The 21,441-nt window shown below is 47.0% G+C and overlaps 2 protein-coding genes across 7 annotated transcripts; both read right to left on the bottom strand.

Annotated features, from left to right (window-relative positions):
- Positions 1–754: 754 nt before the first annotated feature.
- Positions 755–10,247, bottom strand: arnt (aryl hydrocarbon receptor nuclear translocator). 4 transcript variants are annotated; one of them, XM_088387269.1, is made up of 20 exons: positions 9,937–10,247; positions 8,984–9,074; positions 8,863–8,901; positions 8,728–8,775; positions 7,857–8,070; positions 7,462–7,675; positions 7,282–7,384; positions 7,120–7,185; positions 6,941–7,026; positions 6,742–6,818; positions 6,436–6,570; positions 6,243–6,317; positions 3,637–3,788; positions 3,349–3,471; positions 2,680–2,770; positions 2,396–2,589; positions 1,702–1,891; positions 1,302–1,479; positions 1,087–1,220; positions 755–997 (listed from the first exon to the last, which is right to left on the bottom strand). In XM_088387269.1, exons 1-20 carry the CDS (start codon positions 9,953–9,955, stop codon positions 914–916), a joined length of 2,313 nt encoding a protein of 770 aa, XP_088243395.1. In that variant the 5' UTR covers positions 9,956–10,247; the 3' UTR covers positions 755–913. The 4 variants fall into 4 exon arrangements, with proteins under 4 accessions (XP_088243395.1, XP_088243396.1, XP_088243397.1 ...); XM_088387270.1 differs by having other exon boundaries at positions 1,302–1,476; XM_088387271.1 differs by lacking the exon at positions 3,349–3,471.
- Positions 10,248–10,443: 196 nt separating this feature from the next.
- On the bottom strand, positions 10,444–21,113 carry cers2b (ceramide synthase 2b). Of its 3 annotated transcripts, none has more exons than XM_088386241.1 (11): positions 20,444–21,104; positions 15,905–16,078; positions 15,570–15,687; positions 15,378–15,496; positions 14,319–14,376; positions 14,117–14,167; positions 13,912–14,004; positions 13,495–13,623; positions 13,245–13,351; positions 12,743–12,896; positions 10,444–12,137 (listed from the first exon to the last, which is right to left on the bottom strand). In XM_088386241.1, exons 2-11 carry the CDS (start codon positions 16,075–16,077, stop codon positions 11,988–11,990), a joined length of 1,152 nt encoding a protein of 383 aa, XP_088242367.1. In that variant the 5' UTR covers position 16,078; positions 20,444–21,104; the 3' UTR covers positions 10,444–11,987. The 3 variants fall into 3 exon arrangements, 2 of the variants coding, with proteins under 2 accessions (XP_088242367.1, XP_088242369.1); XR_015860673.1 differs by lacking the exon at positions 10,444–12,137 and adding an exon at positions 12,967–13,164 and having other exon boundaries at positions 12,748–12,896; positions 20,444–21,112; XM_088386243.1 differs by lacking the exon at positions 10,444–12,137 and having other exon boundaries at positions 12,749–13,164; positions 20,444–21,113.
- Positions 21,114–21,441: the final 328 nt, after the last annotated feature.

The raw sequence follows: 21,441 nt of genomic DNA, 5'->3' as shown, positions 1-21,441 counted from the left end.
CAAGTTGTTTGTTATTTCATGGAACATAGTTTTGTTTATGGTTTGAAGAGTTTTTGGGGGCGGGAACTCAAGTAGTGTCGAGTTGGCAAAGCCAAGTTCACTGACATTGCGGACTTATTTGTTGCCTTTCCCTTTTGTCTTACTCTTTCCACAAATTTGTTGTTTTCTCTCTCGATTGTCTGTGAAGTATGTGCGGGTTTTCATTTTCTATTTTTGAACAGATGACGGTTGAATTTAGAAGTTCCACTGTACAATATATTAAAAGCAATAATAAAAAAAAGAATCCTACTCTGCCCAGAGAAAGAATGCGTAGGCGAAGCCATGTGGAAAACAGTACAGAGTATGAATCAAAGTGATGTAGAAACAGCGCCACCGTCCTGGACTTAAAATCACAGACATGCGCTTGTGTGTGTGCTGGCAATCATAATAGTTAAAAAAAGCAACGCATCACTGCCATTTCCTGAGAGTTATTTAAAAAATAAAAAAAAAGATTAGCTCCATGAAGCCTATATGTCCAAAGCTGAAATTCCTGAGAAGAATCAGGACCGTAAAAGAGTGAAAGGCCATTGTGTGTGAGCGCGGGTGAGTTGATTCACTTTGTGTCTTTGTTGACTAAGACGTGTTCTGCGGAGAAAAAGGCTGCCATCCCTTGATTCAACTTCCTACCAGCAGCCTATGTTGACTAAGAAGTGTTCTGCAGAGAAAAAGGCTGCCATCCCTTGATTCAACTTCCTACCTGCAGCCGGGACTGTCCACGGCTCCTTGTTGACCACTGCGATGGAAGCCGAGCCAAAAGCAAAGAGGGCCGTTCTCGAGAGCGGGAGAGTAAAAAGTAACAAAGAGGGGAAAGTGGTGTGTGCGGGCTTTGGATAAAAAAAATGGGGGTTGGGGGCTATACGTCTGCCACCTGCAGTCACTCGTGAAATGTGGGGTACATGGGAATATCAAAGTCATCACTATTGAAGTTGCTGGGCTGGTCCAGCATTGACAACACGTCCTAGAAAGAAAAGAAAGAATGAACGAAAAAGACACATTAAATTTTTCTTTCGGCCGAGTGGCGCATGTGTGCATGCTTGGGTGACTCACAGTAAACATGTCTTGCTGGTTGGCTTGCGCGTGAGGCTGCTGCTCGGCATTGCTCTGTGAGTGCTGCTGCTGGCCCTGCCACTGGGGCCACACCGCCTCCGCTGCCCGGGAGGGGAACTGCGACTGAGAAGCATCTGGACAGCGACAACCCACTACGCGTCAACTTTTCCACTACGTCAAAGTCGAAGAGAGATATATATGTGAAGGCTGCCTACCATAACCATTTGTGTTGACGCTGGCACGTGCGTTGATTTGTGGGTAGTTTGGGCCGCTGGTTTGACTGGGAGCTGCACCAGTGGGCATCTGGCCAAAAGAAGTAGAAGAGCCGCCTCCAAACCCACCCATGGAAGCAAACGGCGGAGACATGGTCTTAGCTGCTTGGGGAGCGACCTGCTGAAAAGGAGGAGGAAGGGGGGGCGAGTAACCAGTCATTAGCAAGCAATAGGGTTGGGTGATTAATTGCTATTCAAGACAACGTCAGGTGAGAAGCAACAAGGAGGTGCGTTCACGGACCGCCAACCCAACATGACATCTCAAACGGACATGGAACGCCGGCACGAACATTTCAGCAGATGGCGGCAAAATACGCAAATACAGGGAGGTGTTTTACTGTACCTGATTCGTGAATTGGGTTCCGGCGCCTGCTCCGGGACCGGGCCAGCCTCCTGCCGGTCCTCTGTGGAGGGGGCTGGCGATGTTGGAGGGGGTGACGGGCTGCGGGACTCCATTCTGCCGGGACAGCTGGGCTAGCATCTGCCCCGCCGAGTGGGCCGGTTGCGCCATCTGTGGCGCCATGCTGACTGGCCTGCACGGTGTGCGAGCGGGGTTAGGGGAAGATGAATGCGCCTCCAATCCAAGCGCGAGACAGCGTGGCAACATTTACAGCGGGCCGGAGAGCACGGGCAACAACAGAGAGGAGCCCGCGAGTTTTGGTCAGGCCGCTTCTGCAACCACTTGAAAGGCAATGCGGTCAAGCCTCTCAAGCTTCCTTGAGGGTTATGTCTTGCCAATGACACTGGCATTTTCCACTCTTGCTGGCTTTGATCAGCTCCGTCACAAATAAATGCTAGAGCAAGAGTAGTTGAAGTCCAGCAGGGTGTGGGCCCTCTGCAATTTATACTTCGACATATTTTGTTTGCTTTAAAAAAAAAAAAAAAAAAAAAAGAGGGCACCCCTTTTCTGATGGACAAATGGCTCTAAGTGCTTCAATTTAAAACTACCATGTCAAAAATAGTGTCTAGGGTACTTATTTACTCAACTGCAGGTTGTGGAAATGTGTTTGTTTGATCACAAGTCATCGACATCCAACCTGTATGCATCGCTGGCGTTGTGACCGGCGTTGAAGTTGTTGACAGGGGGGTAGATTTGGGCTGAGGGCGTTGGAGGGGCGGCCACGCCCTTGCTTTGACCGGGGCCTTGGAAAAGGGACGACGGGTACAGGTCGGGCTTCTCCAGGCTCTTGCCGTGGTCCGGCCCAGCCGAAGTCGCTGGCTGCACCGGCACCTGAGGAGGAACAGATCAGAGATGAGCTTCAAAAGCACTACTGTTTTGCATCGAACGGGTGCACATTCATGCGAGCGTCCTTCGCCATACCTGCGAGAGCGTTATCGGTCCCGCCTCATACAGGCTGTCACTGGCCCCGCCCCCTTCCAGCTCAGCCTGCTGCTGTTGCTGCTGCAATTGCCTGCGAAAGCACGAGATACGTGATGTCAAAGCTGGCTTGTTAAAAAGCCACCACACCTGCACCTCGTGAGTGACGAACACACACACACGCACACACACATAAAAAAACCACCACCGGTCACCATGGCAACACCAAAAAGAGGGAAGGCAGAGTATTAACTACGTTCTAGTGTAGCATACACTGCTCCCATGCATGACACCTGGAAAAACTTGGTTAGAAGTAGGGCTGGGCAATTTCCATTTTGGCTTCTCGCAATCATGACAACATTACAATCAAAGAAAACTGCTTGATGTGCCGAAAGTGTGTAGGAAGACATACAGACAGATAAAATATGAACACTCATATTTGCCCTAATTTGTGACAAGGTAGTTATAATAATAATGATAATAATAATAATAATAGTAGTGATTATTACTTTTTCTACAATGGCCCAGCCCTAGTTAGAAGTAGACTACAATGCATCCATCGAGAACATATTGCCATGCATTATCGCTAACACCAGGAATGCTGTCAGGAAGAAGGAGAAGGCGGAGAAGGAGCCCGTCGTCCAGCGTGAAGAAGGTCTGGCCTGCTCTCACCTGGTAGCTACCTGCCTGGGGCTAACAACCACAGGAGGGCTGTTTGAGCCGCTTTGACACAGGGAGGGGGGCAGCAAACACCCTGGGGAGCGGGCGGGTGTGAGAGGGTCCTGAGTCGCATTTCTATTGGGCCCCCCCCCCAGAGGTGGGATACAGGGAGACAGCGATCAGTAGACAAAAAGTGCTCGACCAGGGTGTCGGATAAGCATCAACCTTACAAGGCCGATGTGAGTTTCATAGTGTTCATATCGCCGGCGAGAAAGAAGAAACTTGAAAAAGGCAACTCACTTGACGTTGACATTTGTACAGATGATGTATTCAATCTCTTCGGAAAACGGGTTCTGGAAGGTGAAGGAGCTGGTTCTCATCCAAATCCATTCTCTCGATTTGGAGCGGAAGCGGAACATCACTGAAAGGACTTGACCCTTCAGCTTCATCACCTGTGGGGACACAGAAGCAGCTCAGGGAATTTGCAACCATTCAAGTGAATTCTTAAACCGGTTCCTGTGAATTTAGAAGAGCTTGAGATTTCTTTAAGTCCCAACAAGAAGCAATCGTTTACACAAATCCGCCATTTTGGACTCAAGCAGCCATTGCGAGTCATCTTACTCATTAGGCTGGTGTCTTTCAAAAAAATACATTTTCTCAAATTAGAAGAACATTTCCAAGATCAATGGGCACCACCAAATTGTAAAAGATTTACCGTAATTTCCGGACTATAAGTCGCGTTTTTTTTTCATAGTTTGGGTGGGGGGGCGACTTATACTCAGGAGCGACTTATATATGTGTTTTTTCCACAAATTTTTACTTGATCATTAAGACATCACTTACAAGTATAGTTGACCACTTCCCATGTTATTTTTAGTATAGTTGATCACTTCACATGCTTTTATATCTTTATCTTGAACATATTCAAAACATAAAAAATAGAGAAAACATCAAATAAAGCAATTAACACTTTAAAGCACCATATCCAAGTCCACTGTCTGCTGTATGTACACTTGCTCCATTTTTGCTCCTCTTATATTTATTATTATTATTTATTATTATTTGTTTATTTATCATTTATTCAACACTCTTATTTATTCATTGTTTGTGCCTTCTTGGTTTTTTTTGTGTTGCTTGTATGCATATGTGTACTATCTCACTGAGGGATAGTGGGAACGTAATTTCAATCCCTTTGTGTGTCTTGGTATATGAAAGAAAATCGACAATAAAGCAGACTTTGTCTTTGATAAAACAACCAAATAAACAAAACAAAAAAGTACATCTGAAAAAAACTATATTTTCAGATGAAACTGGATGAGGGCGCTCTAAATTTCACCGTTGGACGTGACTCATCAACTGGGTGGGCTTAAGAAAAATGGCACCAAAAAGAAACTCATATTTTGCAAGTTACAAACTTCAAGTTGTAAAATACGCAGCTGAAAATAGTAATCGAGCAGCAGAAAGAAAGTTTGGAGAACCGTGATGTACCAATGGATTACTATTTCAAGTGACGTCAGTGGCACGGCGCGGCGCGGCGGTTGTTTACATAAAGGACCCACGTAAGGACTACCGGCATCATTAGCGGTGATCATTTCTAAGTGACACGGAGGACAAAGAGTTTGAAGGAATTACGGATTTGGAGTGACATAGAAGGTTTGAAAAACTATTATGGCTTTTACGCACGCCCGGTCCTACTCTACTGAGTCGGGGGCCGGCGCTCGGCCGAGTGGCTGTCCGCGAACGGTGCATGGGGCTCGGACATGGCCATTACGCACGCCCGGTCCTATGCCATGGAGGTCTCGTGTCTGGAAGTCCACGCTGCCACATGCTTGGAAGTTTGTTTTGTTTAATAAAGAGCCGTTTACCAAACCCACGTCTATCCTTGTACTTTGTTAACGCTACAATATAGTTATATACTAGATCTGTGGAATAAAGACGAGGCTGACGTCAGGGCTCACGCGCGGCGATGTTGACAAAGGACGAGGAATTTGATCGATGGATTTAATGGATTTAAAGTGCACGGATGATTTGATAATATTATTGGCTTATATTATAATTATTTGAAATATAGTTTATCTATCGTTATATGAGCCTGTGGAATATTTTGAAGTGCAAGCGCCCTCAGCCGCGCGCACCCATTGTTGACAAAGAACGATCGATGGATTTAATGAATTGGAGTGACACCGATGGTTTTATAAACATGTTATTCATGTAATAGTTGTCCTTAATCACTCTATATGTTACGTCAGGCCCGTTCTCAGCTCTTTGTTTGTGTTTGTCACGTTAGCATACCTATCGTTTAGCCTGTTGTTGCTATCGTTTAGCCTGACTTATATGTTTTTTTTCACTTTTTGGGGCATTTTATGGCTGGTGCGACTTATACTCCAGAGCGACTTATAGTCCGGAAAATACGGTACTTTTTTTTTATATTGTGTGAGGGTGGAGCATGCCAGCAAGGTTCGATGACTTGGCTAATCAAGTAGAACTAAATTCACGTTAAAATTAGAATGATTCAGAGATGCCACAAGTGTCTTTTCATTCCTTACAGTGTAAGCAAACGCGCACATGCAACGCAACACATGTTACTGAGACAAAATGTGTCTGCACGTCGCCTGCTGCAAACATTCATGCACGCTCCACTACATCGCTGGGTCCAGTTTCACACACGTGACCTTTAACAAATCATGGTGAAGGGCAGAAGCCAGTTACTCATGCGCATTAGGGAAACTCAACCTCGGCAGTCATGCCACAACTAGATAAGAACTGGAAAAAGTCAAAATATTGTGCTTGGGCCTTCCTGCGTAGAGTTTGCACATTCTCGCCCATGCCAAAAACAAGCCCGTTTTTAGGTGGTAGAGGACCGGCGCCACTCGAACTGCACGGCAGGTTCAATGTTTATTCTATACCTGTTGAAAGCTGTCCCGGAGCAAGCCCTGGTCCTCGGGATGGGCAAGTTCAAGAATATTCTTTCCCAACAGCTCCTAAAAGACACGACCGCTATAAAATTAACATTAACTATATTAAAAAACAAACCAAAAAGGAACACAACATATGAGCTCACACTAGCTGCTCATCCCCAAAAAAAAAGTGTTAGTTTACCTGTGGCTGGTAGCTGACGGCCGCCACGCATCGGTGGTCGACAAAGGTGAAAATGCCCTGGCAGTTATGGCGCGAGATAAACTCCACCGGAACGCTGATGCTGTTGACGTCTGTGTCACCTGGACAGCAAGTCACCTGGGGCAGGCGTCGTATTGTAAAAACAAATACAAAAGCTAGTCAAAGCGGATAAATGTCAGCAAGTTTGGAGTGTGGCCATCAGGTCGTAGCTTGCACTGGCTACACGTGTCCATCACACACGATCGAGCAGAGTAGATTATGAATTGGATGGAAAGCGGCGATTCAAACCTGCAGTCTGCCGATGGCAACGAGACAGTAGCGACTCCCCTGAGCGTTGTCCGCTTGGTTGTCTGATAAGGAGACACCTACAAGGAAAACAAAAAGCCTGTCAACGGCGTCGAATGACATCAACGAAGCATTGAGAGGCTTCGTCCAAAGTGGATTCAAAAAGATCCCATACGTCAGGTTAGCGGCTGCAACGTTTTACCTGCAGGCGGCCAAGATTTGATGTATCCTGTACAGTGGACCACCACATACTGCGGCTCTCCCTCCTTTGCAACACCCAAACCGTTCCTAATTTGAATCAGCGGGAAAACGATGACATGCGCTGCACACATACGGGATGGCTTCAAGTTGGCACGGTGCCACAGTGGCGCTTAGGATCACCTGTTTCTATTCCGAAGGAAGTTGAGTCTGTTCATGGACACGGGTTCCACCGGACACGACCCACACCTGCAATGAGAAGCAAAGTGAAGAGATGCCGGCCGCATTCGGGGATAGCAAAGTGAAGAGATGCCAGCTGCATTCGGGGGCAGCTCTTGCTCGCACCTCATTCGGCATATGAACGAGCGACGGGCTCCCATCGTCATCCTGGCCGAGGACTGCTGGCTCTCCTTCTTCACCGTTCCCGTTTTCAAGTCCAACATCCTCCCTTTTAAGGAGAGAAACGCAAGGGGGTGAGCGCCGTCGACGGCTTCAAGGAGAAAATTGCTTTCCCGCTCGGGCTACCCGTGTTGTTGTTCTCCACCGTGGACAGCTGCTCCCTCAGCTTCTCCGTGTCATCAGGATGCAGCTGGTCATAGAGCGATGAGCCCAGCCAGTCGGATTGTGACTGGTTGAGGACGGGCGTCAACGAGTCCGACACGTAAACGATGCGACCGCTCTCGCATGACACCACGAACAGAAAGCCGTCAGCTGCCTCCAGGATGAGGTGCTTCAGCTCCTGCGCTCAAAGGGCATTGACGTATACGTTAGAAGACAAGTCAAGCATGGCTGGTCCGAAACTTACATAAACCCCTGAAAGGTCTCCGGCGGGTTATTTGTTCAAAGCAACCTTTCCGATTTTTAGCCATTAAAAGCTAGTGTGGTGCACCATCGCCTTGCCAAAGGAGTCCTCTCCTCACCTGGTCGGTGAGAAAGGAGGGCTTGTAGGAGCCGTCCGGGTTGGTGTTGCCACTGCCTCTCAGCGACTTCATGTGCGACACGGCCATGCGCAGGATGGTGAGCTTGTCGGGCTTGCGCGCCAGCGCGCTGCAGGTAGGCACCATGTCCGACAGCTCCGTGATATAGGCCGTCATCTTATTCCGCCGCCGCCGCTCGATCTCGCTGTGGTTCTCCCTGAGGCGAACGGGAGGCGGAGCCGGACGGGCAACGAGGGGAAGAGTTTAGCGTTAATGTCGCAATGTGGCGGCGGCGCAGCTGTGAGGAAGAGGTGGCAATGGGATGAAGAAATAAATTGTGATTTGCCCAAAAAGAAAAAAAAAAAAAAGAACGGTGAGAGAGTGCTCTTTCAAGGCCATATGTATGTGTGACAACAGAGAGCAAGTGCAGGCAAAGACAGAGAGAAAGAGCCTGAGGAGGGAAAGAAAGACAAAAGGGAGGGGATTAGCAGGGTGAAAGCAAGTGTGCTTGTTAGTGAGCACTAACAAAGAAGCGAGTGGCCTTGCGAGAGGCCGCCAGCTGTTGGTGAAGATGCGCAACGTTGACAGGTGTCAGTCCCGCCAAGATGGCCGACGAGGACGCGACTTAAGTCATCGGCACATTCAAGAGGGACAAGTTGGTGAGCGGCAGGAGTGGCCTGCCTTCCAACCTACCAACCCCCACATCCCCCAAAAAAACCACATTCCAGAGGAACCTCCAACGTGGGGTCAACGACAGACGTGGGACTAACACCATCAATCAAAAGGGGAAAGACAAAAGGAAGAGAACAAAGAGCGAGGACGGCTCGTGCTGACAACAAGAAGAAAACAAGTACCCATTGTCCAACGGGCCTACCTAGCGAAGCGCTCTTTGTCGTTGGAGCCACCCGTGTCATCGTCGCACCTGATAACACAGAGATGGCGCAGACAGCCGTCAAACGGCAGCTGTCGCCATGGTGACGCAATGCAGGAAATGATAAGACTCCAATACCTGAACAACTTGTTTCCTTCGTCGTCATCAAAATCGGGCCTGCAATCCAAGAAGAAAACACAAATTGCAAATTGCAAGTATCAAAACGGAATGCACAGGGTAATGCCGAGTGCAGTCTTACGCTGCTCGTCTCTTGCTGCTTTTTGGTATGACGGCCCCGCCACTCGCTTGGGCCCCGCTGGCCCCCATGCCCAGATCTGCCTCAGCTAAATCTAGAAACAGACGACAGGTCAATCTCAGTTGGGCCTCGCTCCTGCTTAACCAGACAAGGAGAAAAACTGACTCCTTTCTATAAATTGTAAAGACAGTTTGTGGGCACTGTAATTTATTGCTAAAAATGAATGAGAGCAGTGTTGCATTATTCACACACAAGTACACACAAACATACAGTCAAGTTGATAAATATCGGGACACAATTCTCATCTTTTGTGCTGTGCTCAAATGAGCAGCCAACTGGGCTCACTTCAAAATTAAGGGTCATATGAACAAACTGCTGCCGTTCCTAAAAATGACATCACTATATTGTCTTCATCTAAATAAAAATGTGATAATCAAGAACACACTCACACACAGGGCATAGTAGTGCATTTACATTTGAGGTAGTTATTAAAATGTTCGTTAATGTACACTGTCCGCTATTGAGATTCAAATCAAATCAAACATAAGCTTCACTCGACAAGCTATTAACGGCAGTCAATAGGCACAACTTATTTTTGAGCAATTCTGGGGAGGAAAACCCCGGTTGCCTCGATTAAACCTGTCTGGATTTCTATGATGAGAATATACAAGGACAGACATCAAAAGCATACTTTGGCAAGCACATTTGCATTTGTTATTGTGAGGGTATGATAAAAATGAATAGGGAAATTGTGCAAGTAGGCTCTCTGACTTGTGCAACTCCCCTTCTGCTATCAGCAGTTAGCTTAGCTACGAGGCTAGCTTAGGGACCGCTGTCACGCTATCTTTTGCAAAGTGTCCCACTTGACTATTGGGCACAAAACGCGTAGTAAACAACAAACAGCTATGCGCGTCCGTGTCGCTAGAATATCTAGGTGACTTTTTGTGGCACTTTACCTTGGTTTGAAGATGACATGTCCGAGTGGATAACATAAACAAACTACTTCGGGGGGAAAAAATGGACCCAAATCCCCCGTTCCTCCCTCCCACCGAAAAGCGAGAAGCTAACTCGCACTGCGGCCAAGTCGTCACTGGCACGTCACTAATGTGCGCTGTAACAAGTCCGAGCCATACCGAACGCGGTTCCAGATAGCCCTCGAAGGCAAGAAAAAGCAAACGCCCGCGCTCGTATAGAGGCGTTTGGCCGTTTTGTGTCAGCACTCAGGCTTCAAGATGGCGCACCTAGCTTAGCTAGCGACAGCTACAAGCAGTGTTTTGTTTTCCGCTCCTCCCATTGGACGCCAGGCCAGCGTCATACATATGACGTCACAAGTTGGGAAATCCGCGCTACAATCCAACCCTGGAATTTATTAAATCAGATTTGCAACAGCAAAAAAAAAAAAAGTTCAGCATCATCTTAAGGTGTGATTTGCTTCAATAAGAAAGACTACAGGATGTACAAGATTCATGATCTGTGATTAATTATCTTTTGCTTTTATTATTAATAATACTTGGGCATCATTTAACAAAAAATAAGAACACTCTAACCCGGAGCCAGCTGCTGCTGCTGCTTCTGCGTCACTGGGGCAAGAAGAAAGCTTGCTGGTTGGTCAGTCGTGGTTAGTTGGAAAGAAGAAGAAATGGTAGGTGGCGGTGGAATGAGGGATTTGCGGAGGAGGAAAGTGAGTGATGAGGGAGTACATGCTGCTTGTGATGTGTGTGTGAGAGGGAAGTGGAGAGGAAGGCGAAAGGGAATGTCCCAGAAACGACAAATAAGGCACTTGACATACAAGAGATAGACAGAGAGAGGGGGTAGGGGTTGAGAGAGAGAGAGAGAGAGAGAGAGAGAGAGAGAGAGAGAGAGAGAGAGAGAGAGAGAGAGAGAGAGAGAGAGAGTGAGAGAGAAACGTGAAAAGCATAACAAAACATGGCTTTGCGATAATGACCTCCTGGCACCGTCAAATATCACACTTGAACAATTTCCATATACAAAATTTTGGCCTGGGTTCTTCAACATCACCCAAGCACCTTGGTAGTTGCCTCTGCCATGAGGAAGGATCCACTCATTCCAGTCAACGAGGGACCAAAAAAATCAAAAACAGAAACACATTCAAAGCTGCAGTTGGGCTAACAAGATAGATTTCAAACAGCGCTTGCATGACATACGGTCCCTCCACAAATAGTGGCCACTACTCAACTACAGATGGGTAGAGGCAGAGATATGAACGTGGGTAGACGCGACACAGCCCTTCTCAGCAGATCGAGATGTACGTGGAAATATTGAAAAAATGTACTTCAAAGATTAACTTGAGGGAGACATTGCTTTGGCATTAGTGGATGAAGGAGCCACTAGCCGGGCAATTAACCACTATTTGAGGAAATATGCTATGATTCAGAAATCATTTCCTGCCTGCTGCTTCATGAGATTGGAAGTGAAGGAAAGTCCCCAACGCTCGTCAGAAAGTGTGAGGCACATGGTTGAAGAATACAACCGAACTCAAAGAAGAGGAAGCGCCAGCTTGTGCAAAGGTATCGCAATTGCTACTTGCATAGACACAATTGAGGAAAATAAATGCCCCGTCTTGCCCTTTCATGAAAGGGATGCTCCGTTTGTTCACTTGTCATCCAAGCACAAAGCCAAAACAATTAAAGCGTCGAGGTTTACAATGGCGTTTGTTTTTTCTTTTCTTTTGAAATAAGCCGTTATCGGGCTGTAAGGCACACGCAGTAGGGGCGAGGAAAGCTACGCGGGACGTGGCGTGCTCACTCCCCTCCTCTCCAGTTTCTTCCCCGTCGGCGGCGAGAACGCGTGTGTCCACGAGCAAGCACGAGTGAGCAAGCCGTGCCGCTTCCCGCCGTCTTCGTTTGGCTTTGTACAAATGAAGGTGTGTGTGTTGTCGTGCTGTGCAAAAGTAACAGTGTCAAATCTCCCTCTTTGTCACTGTATGCTTTCAACTCCCGCCGCCACCGCCAAACGAGTCCTTGCGGTGCCACGCACGTCCTTGCCGTCATTCCACCTTGCTGTGGTTGTTGTTGTGCACCGCATAGCCGTTCTGCAGCGGTCCATTTGCCTTTGAGACCTTTTTAGCGTCGTCCTCGTCCTCCTCCCCGGATTCGTCCGTCTCATCCTTGTCGCTCCGCTCGTCGTCCACTTTCTCCTGCAAGACGAGAAGAAAGCAATTGTGTGCATGCATGTGATCCTCCCGTGCTTACGAGACTTTACACATGGCAAGTTCACTTCACTGCCATTGTTAACATTTAAAAAAAAGCAGCCGAATAGCGAAAATAAATGTCTTCTTAATTTGACGCACCGCAGAGAAAAGTGCATTGTTAAGAACGTTTTGATTCAAATTCTGTTCTTGCGGTCGCGATTTGATTCCATATTGATTTGAATGCTTTGGTGTTGATTCCATAAAAAGTAGAAATACAGAAAAATATTTATGACAATGTGTAGATAGCAAAGCTGTTTAAACACTGACAAAGTAAAGCCCCCAACAAAAGATGTAAAGCCTACACCGCCCCACGGTGGCCAGGAGCTGATTTACTGAGGAATATGGGAGGGGAATTTTGTGATTCATCGATTAAACGGCAACAACAAACAACCCTGCGCAATTTGAATGAAAAATAAAGTATATGAAACAAATCTTCAAATCCGAGCAAAGTCAATCAGCTTTCTTTCTGCTTCCAACATGAACCCACACGTCTGCACACTGTGACAACTAGGCGCTCTAAAGTGGCCATTTTGGGACGTAGGCCTTCTTACGTTGTTGGTGAGGAATCGGACGGCAATCCGTATGATGAGAATGGCCCAGAAGATGTGAAGACACTGCAGCACCATGAGAAGTCCATTGAAGAAGTAGTAGCCAAAGAAGGGCTGGTAGATGGTCACTGGATACACCCAAGTGCAGTAGATGATCCTGCACAGGATGAAAACATTTAGAGAAGACTTCCCATGTGTTCACAGTAACCGCTTGGCGCACAGCTCACGTAAATATAGCGTAGCTAGCCACCGCGGACTCCAGTATCTCTCGCTTAGAGGGTCCTACTCGCGATGCTAACCTTTAGCGTGTTAGCATTAAGTAGGCCATTCTTAGGGCATTCTTGTTTGGGTGTTTTAAAGAAGCAAGGTGTCCATGGAATAATCCTTGAGCCGGGTTGCTCACGATGAGGCAAAGACAGGTGCCACTGTTAATCATTTCAGGATGGATTGCTTTTTGCAAGTTGAAAAATGTCTTTCAAGTTTGGCGTGCAATTACAAACAGTACCGGAAGGGGAAGATGACGAGGCGAGTGACGATGAAGACTGCAGCGAATACGATGAAGATGTAGTTGCAAGCATTTCGCCAGCCAGCATAGTTGAACATCTTGGCAGACTGTAAAGAGAGAGAATGGAAAACAGTGAAGCTTTTTTCCACCAGGGGGCAGTGTGGCGTTCGTGTTTCTGTCACTGTTTGCAGTCTCGCACCTAACGGACATGGCAAGTGTTGGATTGCAAAACCGCAAATTGTGTGTTTACCTCGAGAAGGTAATCAGAGGAGTCGTGCACCAGCATGATGAGCGTTCCAGCACGGATGTAGTTGACGCACCACGAGAAGCTGATGAGGAGGATGGTGGCCACATGGTGGACAATCTGCTCCTTAAAGTCCTAAAAGAGAACAGCAGCACCAAGGAGAAACGATTGACGCCTCTGCTGGCTTCAAACCTCTTTTGTGCCTCTTTGGCAGGATTTGCACGCATATTGAGCAAAGTCCAAACAAGCGCGCGTGGATGTTTTCGGTCTCATACACACGTGGGACAGCAGTCCAATGTCCACCCGCACATGCCAGATTCCAAAAGAGATCACACGGAGAGAAGGCAGAATGATTTTGCCTGTTTTGCCCCCACCCCCATAAGATTGTGTGTTGATTTTGATTCCATTTTTCAATCGGCTTACTTTGCGTTTGACATCGGAGGCCACGCTGAAGAGCAGCGAGGCGTAGAAACCCAGTTCGATCATGTAGTACCAGTACTGAGACGGCAGCAGAGTCTATGGAAGGCAAACAAAACAACATCATTTTCTTTATCGACGAGTCCTTGCCAAACTCATATGGAATGGAGTGGAATGCTTCATCATCCAAATGCGTTTTCGGGAAACGTACCAGCACAGGAAAGCCTTGCCACATCTCCTGCACGTCATACAGCCAGGGTTTCTGCAAGAAGGATAGTACATGTCAGTGACAAATACATCGACTGTCGGAGCACAGGGATAAGTCCAACTGTCACCCCCCACCAAAACTCCCCCAAACCAGCAGTCAAACTTGGATGTTAGAAATGGGGGTGGCAAATGCGGGTCATACTCACGTCGATGAGGGCGGCCAGGCCAGCGATGAAAGCAAGGAGGTAAAAGGTAAATCTCCAACTGCAAGAGAAGACACACACACACACACACACACACACACACACACACACACACACACACACACAGTTTTGGCTCAGTCAATGGGGAGAGCAAGTAGATGCACTTCCTCAAGCGTACCATTTTTTAAGCAATCCAAATGGCAAATATGGCAGTCAACGGCCAAGTCTGGAACCACAACATAGATAGCAGATCAGTTACTCTCGCTCCGTGTACTTAGAGTCGGTGCCAAGTTGTCGGTCTTTGCACCTTTTCAAGATCTATCATGTCTTAAAAAGCAAATACCCAAATTCACTTTACAACGTGCGGATGTCCCACTGTGTCTTTTGATTTGACAGTTGGCCCAAACAGATGAAAAGACGCTATGGGTCTGACAACACCCAGCCACGCACGGGAAGGGCGATCTGGGCCCAATGGACAGAAAGAATGTGGACAAAAAACACACACAATGCTGCTTGCTGTGAGTCTGGGTCGCACAATGGTTGGATTGACACGAGTTCCAATTCACGAAGCTAAAGACACGAGTGCGGGTGACTGACACGCGGTCACATGGATCATCATGGATCAGCGTCACAGCTTCCCATATAATGTCAGAAACACTCCTAGTATACTCTCATGAAAGATGATCTGATCTTATTCGTGATGTGTCCATCTGCAGCGATTGTGAGGTAAAGTGGCTCTCCAAACTTAGCAAAGAGGGCCGACCCAAAAAAAACAGAACAAAAAAACTATTTTCCTAATGGGAAGTTTTCAGTCATGCTCACACACCAACATGTGCAGCAGAGGCGATTGAGTTACTGCGGCGGGTCATGTGCTAATGATTGTGTGCGACGGGGCAAAAGGTCCACGGAGGCTTTGTAGCATGTGCAGGCTAAAAAAAGAGCGCTACTTTTGCCCACAGAAATGTGCTCATCGAGTCAGGAGTGACACATGAATGGCAGCTGTTTGGAGCGCCGCTCTGGGCAACGTGACGGCGTGTCGCACGCTACGCATTCGTTGCTTACCTGGCCTCTCTGAACTTTTTCAGCAAACTGGGCCTGTCCTGATTCCTCCGTCTCCGAAACCATCGTTGCACTTGCCTTTCCGAGAAGCCCGTCTGCTTACAAAGACTCGACACGGAAAGCTGCGATTGCGCAAAGAGGCACGTCATTCACCCGGGGAGGCCGACCTCACTCGATGGCTTTTTGGATATTTACCTGTGTGGGGTTTTTGCTAACTTTACAGTAGTAGGACTCCAGTGCAGGGTTGGGGGGTACCCTGAGCCGTACCGTCTCCTTTACCCCGAGTAGAGAGGCCAGGGGCGTTGCCACTGTTCTGCACAACAAACAAATACAAAAATAAAATAAACAAATAAATACCAAAGAAAAATCTCCTTTTTAATTAAGCAGAGCAGGGAGTGAGCATTGGGAGCATGTTTTGGAGTCAAGAGCTAAAGAATTGCCAACAAATGTTGAGAATCACGTGATTTGATGAGCTTGGTGAACAATGATGACAAAGACACGGACAAGCAGGCACAGGCACACAAACGGACCTTTCAAAGACCTGACGGACGATTAAGAATAAGAGGGCAACGGGCAGGGCCACCCACAAATCGGTGGCTTTGGCATACACTCGTCCGTCCCGGTCCTCCAGGTCAGCCCAGCCCAGCCCTTCTGGAAACCACAGCCGCTCCTGCCAGAACCAGGCACTGAGCTCGGACAGCATCCTAAAACACAAGAAGCATCAAAGTGAAGAAAGACGGGACAGGCACGTACGTTGCGCAACCCAGCCCAAAGAGTCACAGTGCTCCACCCTAAATGTGAATGCACACGTGCATTCCACGGGCCGGGCCGGACATGAGGCACAGCTGGTACCGTGTCGTTTCGAGGATTGTGAATGTGGGCGGCTGCATTTGGCTGATGCGTAAAGCAGAGGCCGAGCCTGCGGAGGCCCACAAGAGGGGACGTGACTCAGAGCCACTGCGAGTTTACATTCATACTTTCCTAGAGCACCCAAGGCGGACATGTTTGAGGGAGTGGCGGCCAGCGTGAAAGGGGAAACGGCGTGCGAGCCATTACTCATCATGCGCGCACGGCGGCGGCGGGGGCCCTCCGTACTTGGGATTGCAACGCTCGAGCTGTTCCCAGCCACTGCATCTGTAAATACTAAAGAGCTCGAAGCATTTCCATCTCCACCAGAAATCAGATCAGTGGCATGTGTGACTCTCCACTCCCTCGACAACCTTGGAAGCATGCAGCTTTGATTCTTTTTCGGATTACAGTGCGGCTAGCTCAAAAACCTTTTCCACACTTGAGCTACAAACGTAGTATTTGTGTTATATGTGAATCATATTTTGTGATGTTGTTCACTTAATGGGTTTAAAACTATCCAATAGCTCCTGTTAGGCCTCAGAGCCCTTAATTATGGTGTCCCTCAAGCTGCGGTACTGGGGCCACTACGATTCTCTCGATGCTCATCGCGTGTGACCTCAGACTGTTAGTTTTGTCGACATTTTCTCATGTCATCATGTAGACGTTATCCAACAAGTACTATCCCACCAGACGCAGTGTGCACTGGGGTTGGGTGGAGTAAACTATGCTCAAGTGAAATTTACTGTCAAGCAAGATTTAACGCTTCCGTGTGAGAATCTATAGAGGAATTTTTGTTTCAAAAAACGGCTGAGGACAAATGCCAAAATTCGTTGTGTTTCTACAAACTGGTTTCAATTATGGAAGACTTTAAATTATAGATAGCGTTCAAGAGCTCTCAAAAATTGACATGATTTAAAGATGAAATGGAGGAACAAGCTTCTTTGACAGTGACGTATTGTAACACTGTGCATTTTTCTTTTAAATCAATTTTCTAAAGCATTTGTTCTCATTTCCGTTCTGCATTCTCTCCTTTTATTTATCAATTATTGAGTTCAATTCAATGGGAAAATGGTTGGCATAAGTATTTCATTTTATTCTGCATCTTTTCTCTATATGTTTTTTAATCTTCAGTTTTTACCCTCCTCTAACCGTCTCCCCTCGTCAATCTTATTGAAGGTATGACAACATGAGGATTCTTTAACGGCGTCATGTGACACCATCGCGTATGCTGCCGTCTATTTTTTCACTTTGAGACACGTTAGTCACTCGTGCGGCAGACGAGGTGATGGTGCAATGTCCCGTAGCACTCAAGCAGAAATCTAAGCCAGAGCAGATAAGAAAATTACTTTCCGCGCACAAATCAGGTTAAAGAGTCCAAAGGGTAAGAACAGGCACGTTTACAAACACACATAATACTTGACTTGTACAGTGGAGCTGCAATGTTAGAGGGAATTTCCGAATCAAGGCAATATATTTTGGTTTATGTGCTGAGATCATCTGTTGAGTTCAGCATATTCACCCCCCCCCATAACATTCCATTGGTGGAGCAGATCATATGAGCAGGCTCTGACCATTTCAAAGGCCCAATGACAGAAGGGGATGCCTCTGTCAGGAGAGGGAAACAGGAAGTTGTGTCTCTCCTCTCTTCCTCACCACGATGCAGCCTTCTAAAGACGTGCTTGACTCAAAAGAAGGACTGAACCTGGCCTAAGTTCTTCTCAAATCAATAAACCCAAAACAAAAATCTCCAATGGTAAATCCTCTCAGTTTTGGGTAATCAGATCGGACCGGGACCTGACAAATTGTTTTTCCGAATGGGCCGCGGCGGCGTTGCCGCAGTTTTTCACAGCGACACCACCCAAGCCTGAATGCGCCCATTGTGGGCCGAAGTGGCCGTCGGGAAGGCTGGCATGCTTCTCACTCACAATTCATTGGCTAGCGCTAACTCGGATCAGGCCTCCGAGTGGCAAACCAATCGTGGGAATTTTCGACATTCCAAAGAGGCTGACAGCCGTCGGAAGACGCAGCCGTCGGGCAGAGACGGTAAAAGAGTCTGTATTTGATGAGCTGTTACGCAAATGTTGTCCATACAGTAAGTAGCGATCACAACAAAGTCAACTTGAGTAGCTTTCACACTGATTTGTGACCTGATGAATTATAAATGAGGGGATTAAATCAGATACTAGAAGACAGAGGAGAAACACCCCATTCAGAGGACACGGGGTCACACTTAACTTTGACCCTACATTGCTAACAAATCAATCGTTGTTGGAAATAACAGAAAAGTATTTCACTTATCTGTGTGAAAAGTGGTGACAACGTGTGAAAAGCAGTTTGTGTATTTATAGTAGCCCTTGAGGACCATTTGCCCAAGGTACTGTATGCACTTTTAAGGACCAGATGTCCTACAATGGTAGCATAAGTTTGTGTGTGTTGGGGGCAACTTCTCCTCACCCCATTTTCTATGCATTGAATGTTAATCAGTTTTGGGGAGACGTTTTAGACCGGAATTGTCGATACTATTTCCCAATGCATTTCAACAGGCTTCAACCGAACGCCTATTTGGGCGATTAGTGGGCCGAGCCAGTCCCTAACCGAGTGTCGACTTTACAAGTTTTTCAAATAGACTGAATAGATCGGTCAATCTGATGGGTTCTATTTTCAACTCGCTGATCGGCTCCAAAATCCTGATCACGTCGAGTTGCTTTGACCCCACGCGAACGATAGGAGAACAAGCTAACTTTGGAACTGCCAGGCAAATGCTATGCTATAAATATCTTGATGGCTTTTGTGATCTATGTCAAGCTTTTTTTGTATTATTTAGACATTTCATTTGTTTACCTCTAACTGCAGGGCCACGCAGTGAGCTGCCAATAAAGCTATATTTATTTTTCATGAGTACGAGGTGAGTGCTGCAGTTCCAGCCAATGTATACGTACAGTACACCTCAATAAAGCTACTGGGGCGGATAATGGCACAAATCACGAGGCTTAAGTAAGTCATGCTTGATTAGTACATCAAACGCTATAATTTATTCATATGTGTGTACTTAAGAACAATGTAGATAAACAAAGCACAAAATGTACAGAGCAGCCGTGACTTGAGCTGGAGCCCGGTCCGGGCTGACCGGCTTGGGAGCTGCAGTGTCAACATGGACTGGTCGCCAGTCAATCGCATACCACGGGACAAACAAGCAGTCACGTCTATGAACAGCAGGGAATATGCCTTTTTTGGGTGGACATGGGAGAACATGCTAATTCCACACAAGAAGGGCGTATAGCGCAGATTCCAACTCTGCAGCCCAGAACTGCGAGGCGGATGTGCTAACCACTTGCAAACTGTGATGGCTAACCTCGCTCGTGTTCGAGTCTTTCGCAGCTGCACTCCCAAGTTAGTGCTTCATAAAACAGTCATAAACATGGTAAAGAACCGTAACAGGTTAGTATTTGATTTGGGACGCATGCACTCTCCCACCTCGCAATATGCAACCTGCAATCCTTGAACAGTCGCATGCCAGCTTCTGCACAATATAGCCACATTACCTTTGTACCTATGAGACAATTACTGCAGCTGAACCCGAATAAACAGTCTATTTGGATTGATTTTTTAAAAACGTACTTACGTACATCAGCTAAACCCTGCTTGAATATTTTTCATTTTCTAAAATTGCTCATTTGTCATCTTGTTATATTTGCATCAGTGTTGGGTGACCAACGAAATTAAGAATTTCATTGCTCATGGTGTTTTGTACTTTTTGTGTGTCGTGTGTGTGTGTGTGGGGGGGCAAATATTTGAATTTTGAACAGCACTCAAGCAGGGCAATTCAAACGCAACGAGAAGTCTCAGTCTAAGAACTCATTGAGGACGAAGGATTCCTGAACGTGATTAATTTAGATGAATGTGGAGAAGCTTTCGTCCCTACGCGTCCAGCTGTGCTGGCCTACAAAGCTACTAAATGCTAACGGCGACGCCGAGTAGCCCAATGCCGGCAAAAGCTGACCACGATATGTTTGAAATAAAATGTATACTGAGGTTCAGTTTTACATTTAAGAGAGATTTGGCAGCGTTTCATGACCTGAGGCCCGTTATTTTGAGCTAATTAAATGACTGTCGTGACTGCGTGATGACGTCATCGCCATTCGCCTGCCAAGCCACCGCAAAACCACACAACGGACTTTTATTGTCACGAGAAGCGAGAAAGGCGGAAAAACAGAACTTACTTGTTTTTTCCTTTTCTTTCTTCCTGAGGAGAAGTGTGGAATTCAGCTTGGCAAAGAAAAAAAAAAGTGCGGTCTCCACAGAGACGAGCGAGCTAACGGTGCAACTGAATGAATGTGTCCAGCTTAAGCTTAGCACACGGAGGCTTTTTACATCTTCGCCCCCTCCCCGAAAGTCCAAGATTACTTTTCGGATAAAAAATAAAATAAAAATCGGAAAAGAAAAAAGCTTTAAAATGTCCTCAGGAGGCCGTTAAAACCAACAACTGGAGATTTCCACGCGTGGCGGTAGAACGTGATGCTGCAATGCGCCCGCTTGGTGTTCCCTTCACAGTTGTCCACTTATTTTTTTCTTCTTCCTCTTGTTTTTGTTCGCACGCGTTGTCCGGACTGTCCTATAGTCTGTCAGCGGGGTCCGTCAGGCGTCTGGGAGCGTGTGGCCGGCCAGAAGCGAAAGTTTTCCCGGCGGTCGCTCAGACAGGCAAGCGGGCAGCAAAAACAGGCCGGGGGGGAGGAGTGAGGGAATAACGGAGAGGGAGGGACGATGGCTGCCTGGCTGGCTGACGTCCAAGCGTCCGACATTGACACACATCCGCGTTTTGTCTTGCTCGGAGGACGCAGGCAAGCAGGCGACACCGTGTCCCTCCATCCATTTGTCCCCAAAGATGTGCGCAGCTGTGCCCACGCATCGCTGGAGATGCAGCCGCTTCACAACAGCCTCGATATTGCTCCGCAGGCTTCTGTTCTTCGTCCCCTTCGGTTTTTCTTCCCTTTGACAATAGCGTCCGTAAACACATGGATTTCTTCTGTTTGTATCTCAAAATAGTTGTTAATTGTTTTGATAATCGATTGGTTATTGATTAATCGTTGCACAGCATATAGTCTTGATACATATCTGTGACACTACATTGTTATTACTATACAGCTGCCAGTATCCATTTGGCTGCATATCGTACATATCTTACTTCTGTCAATCATTATATTTAAACAACATGTGAACA

This window comes from Syngnathus floridae, chromosome 10, assembly GCF_059516105.1.
Source record: "Syngnathus floridae isolate MCC-2025c chromosome 10, RoL_Sflo_1.0, whole genome shotgun sequence".
NCBI classification, from domain to species: domain Eukaryota; kingdom Metazoa; phylum Chordata; class Actinopteri; order Syngnathiformes; family Syngnathidae; genus Syngnathus; species Syngnathus floridae.
This window is presented reverse-complemented; position numbering and strand designations above follow the sequence as displayed.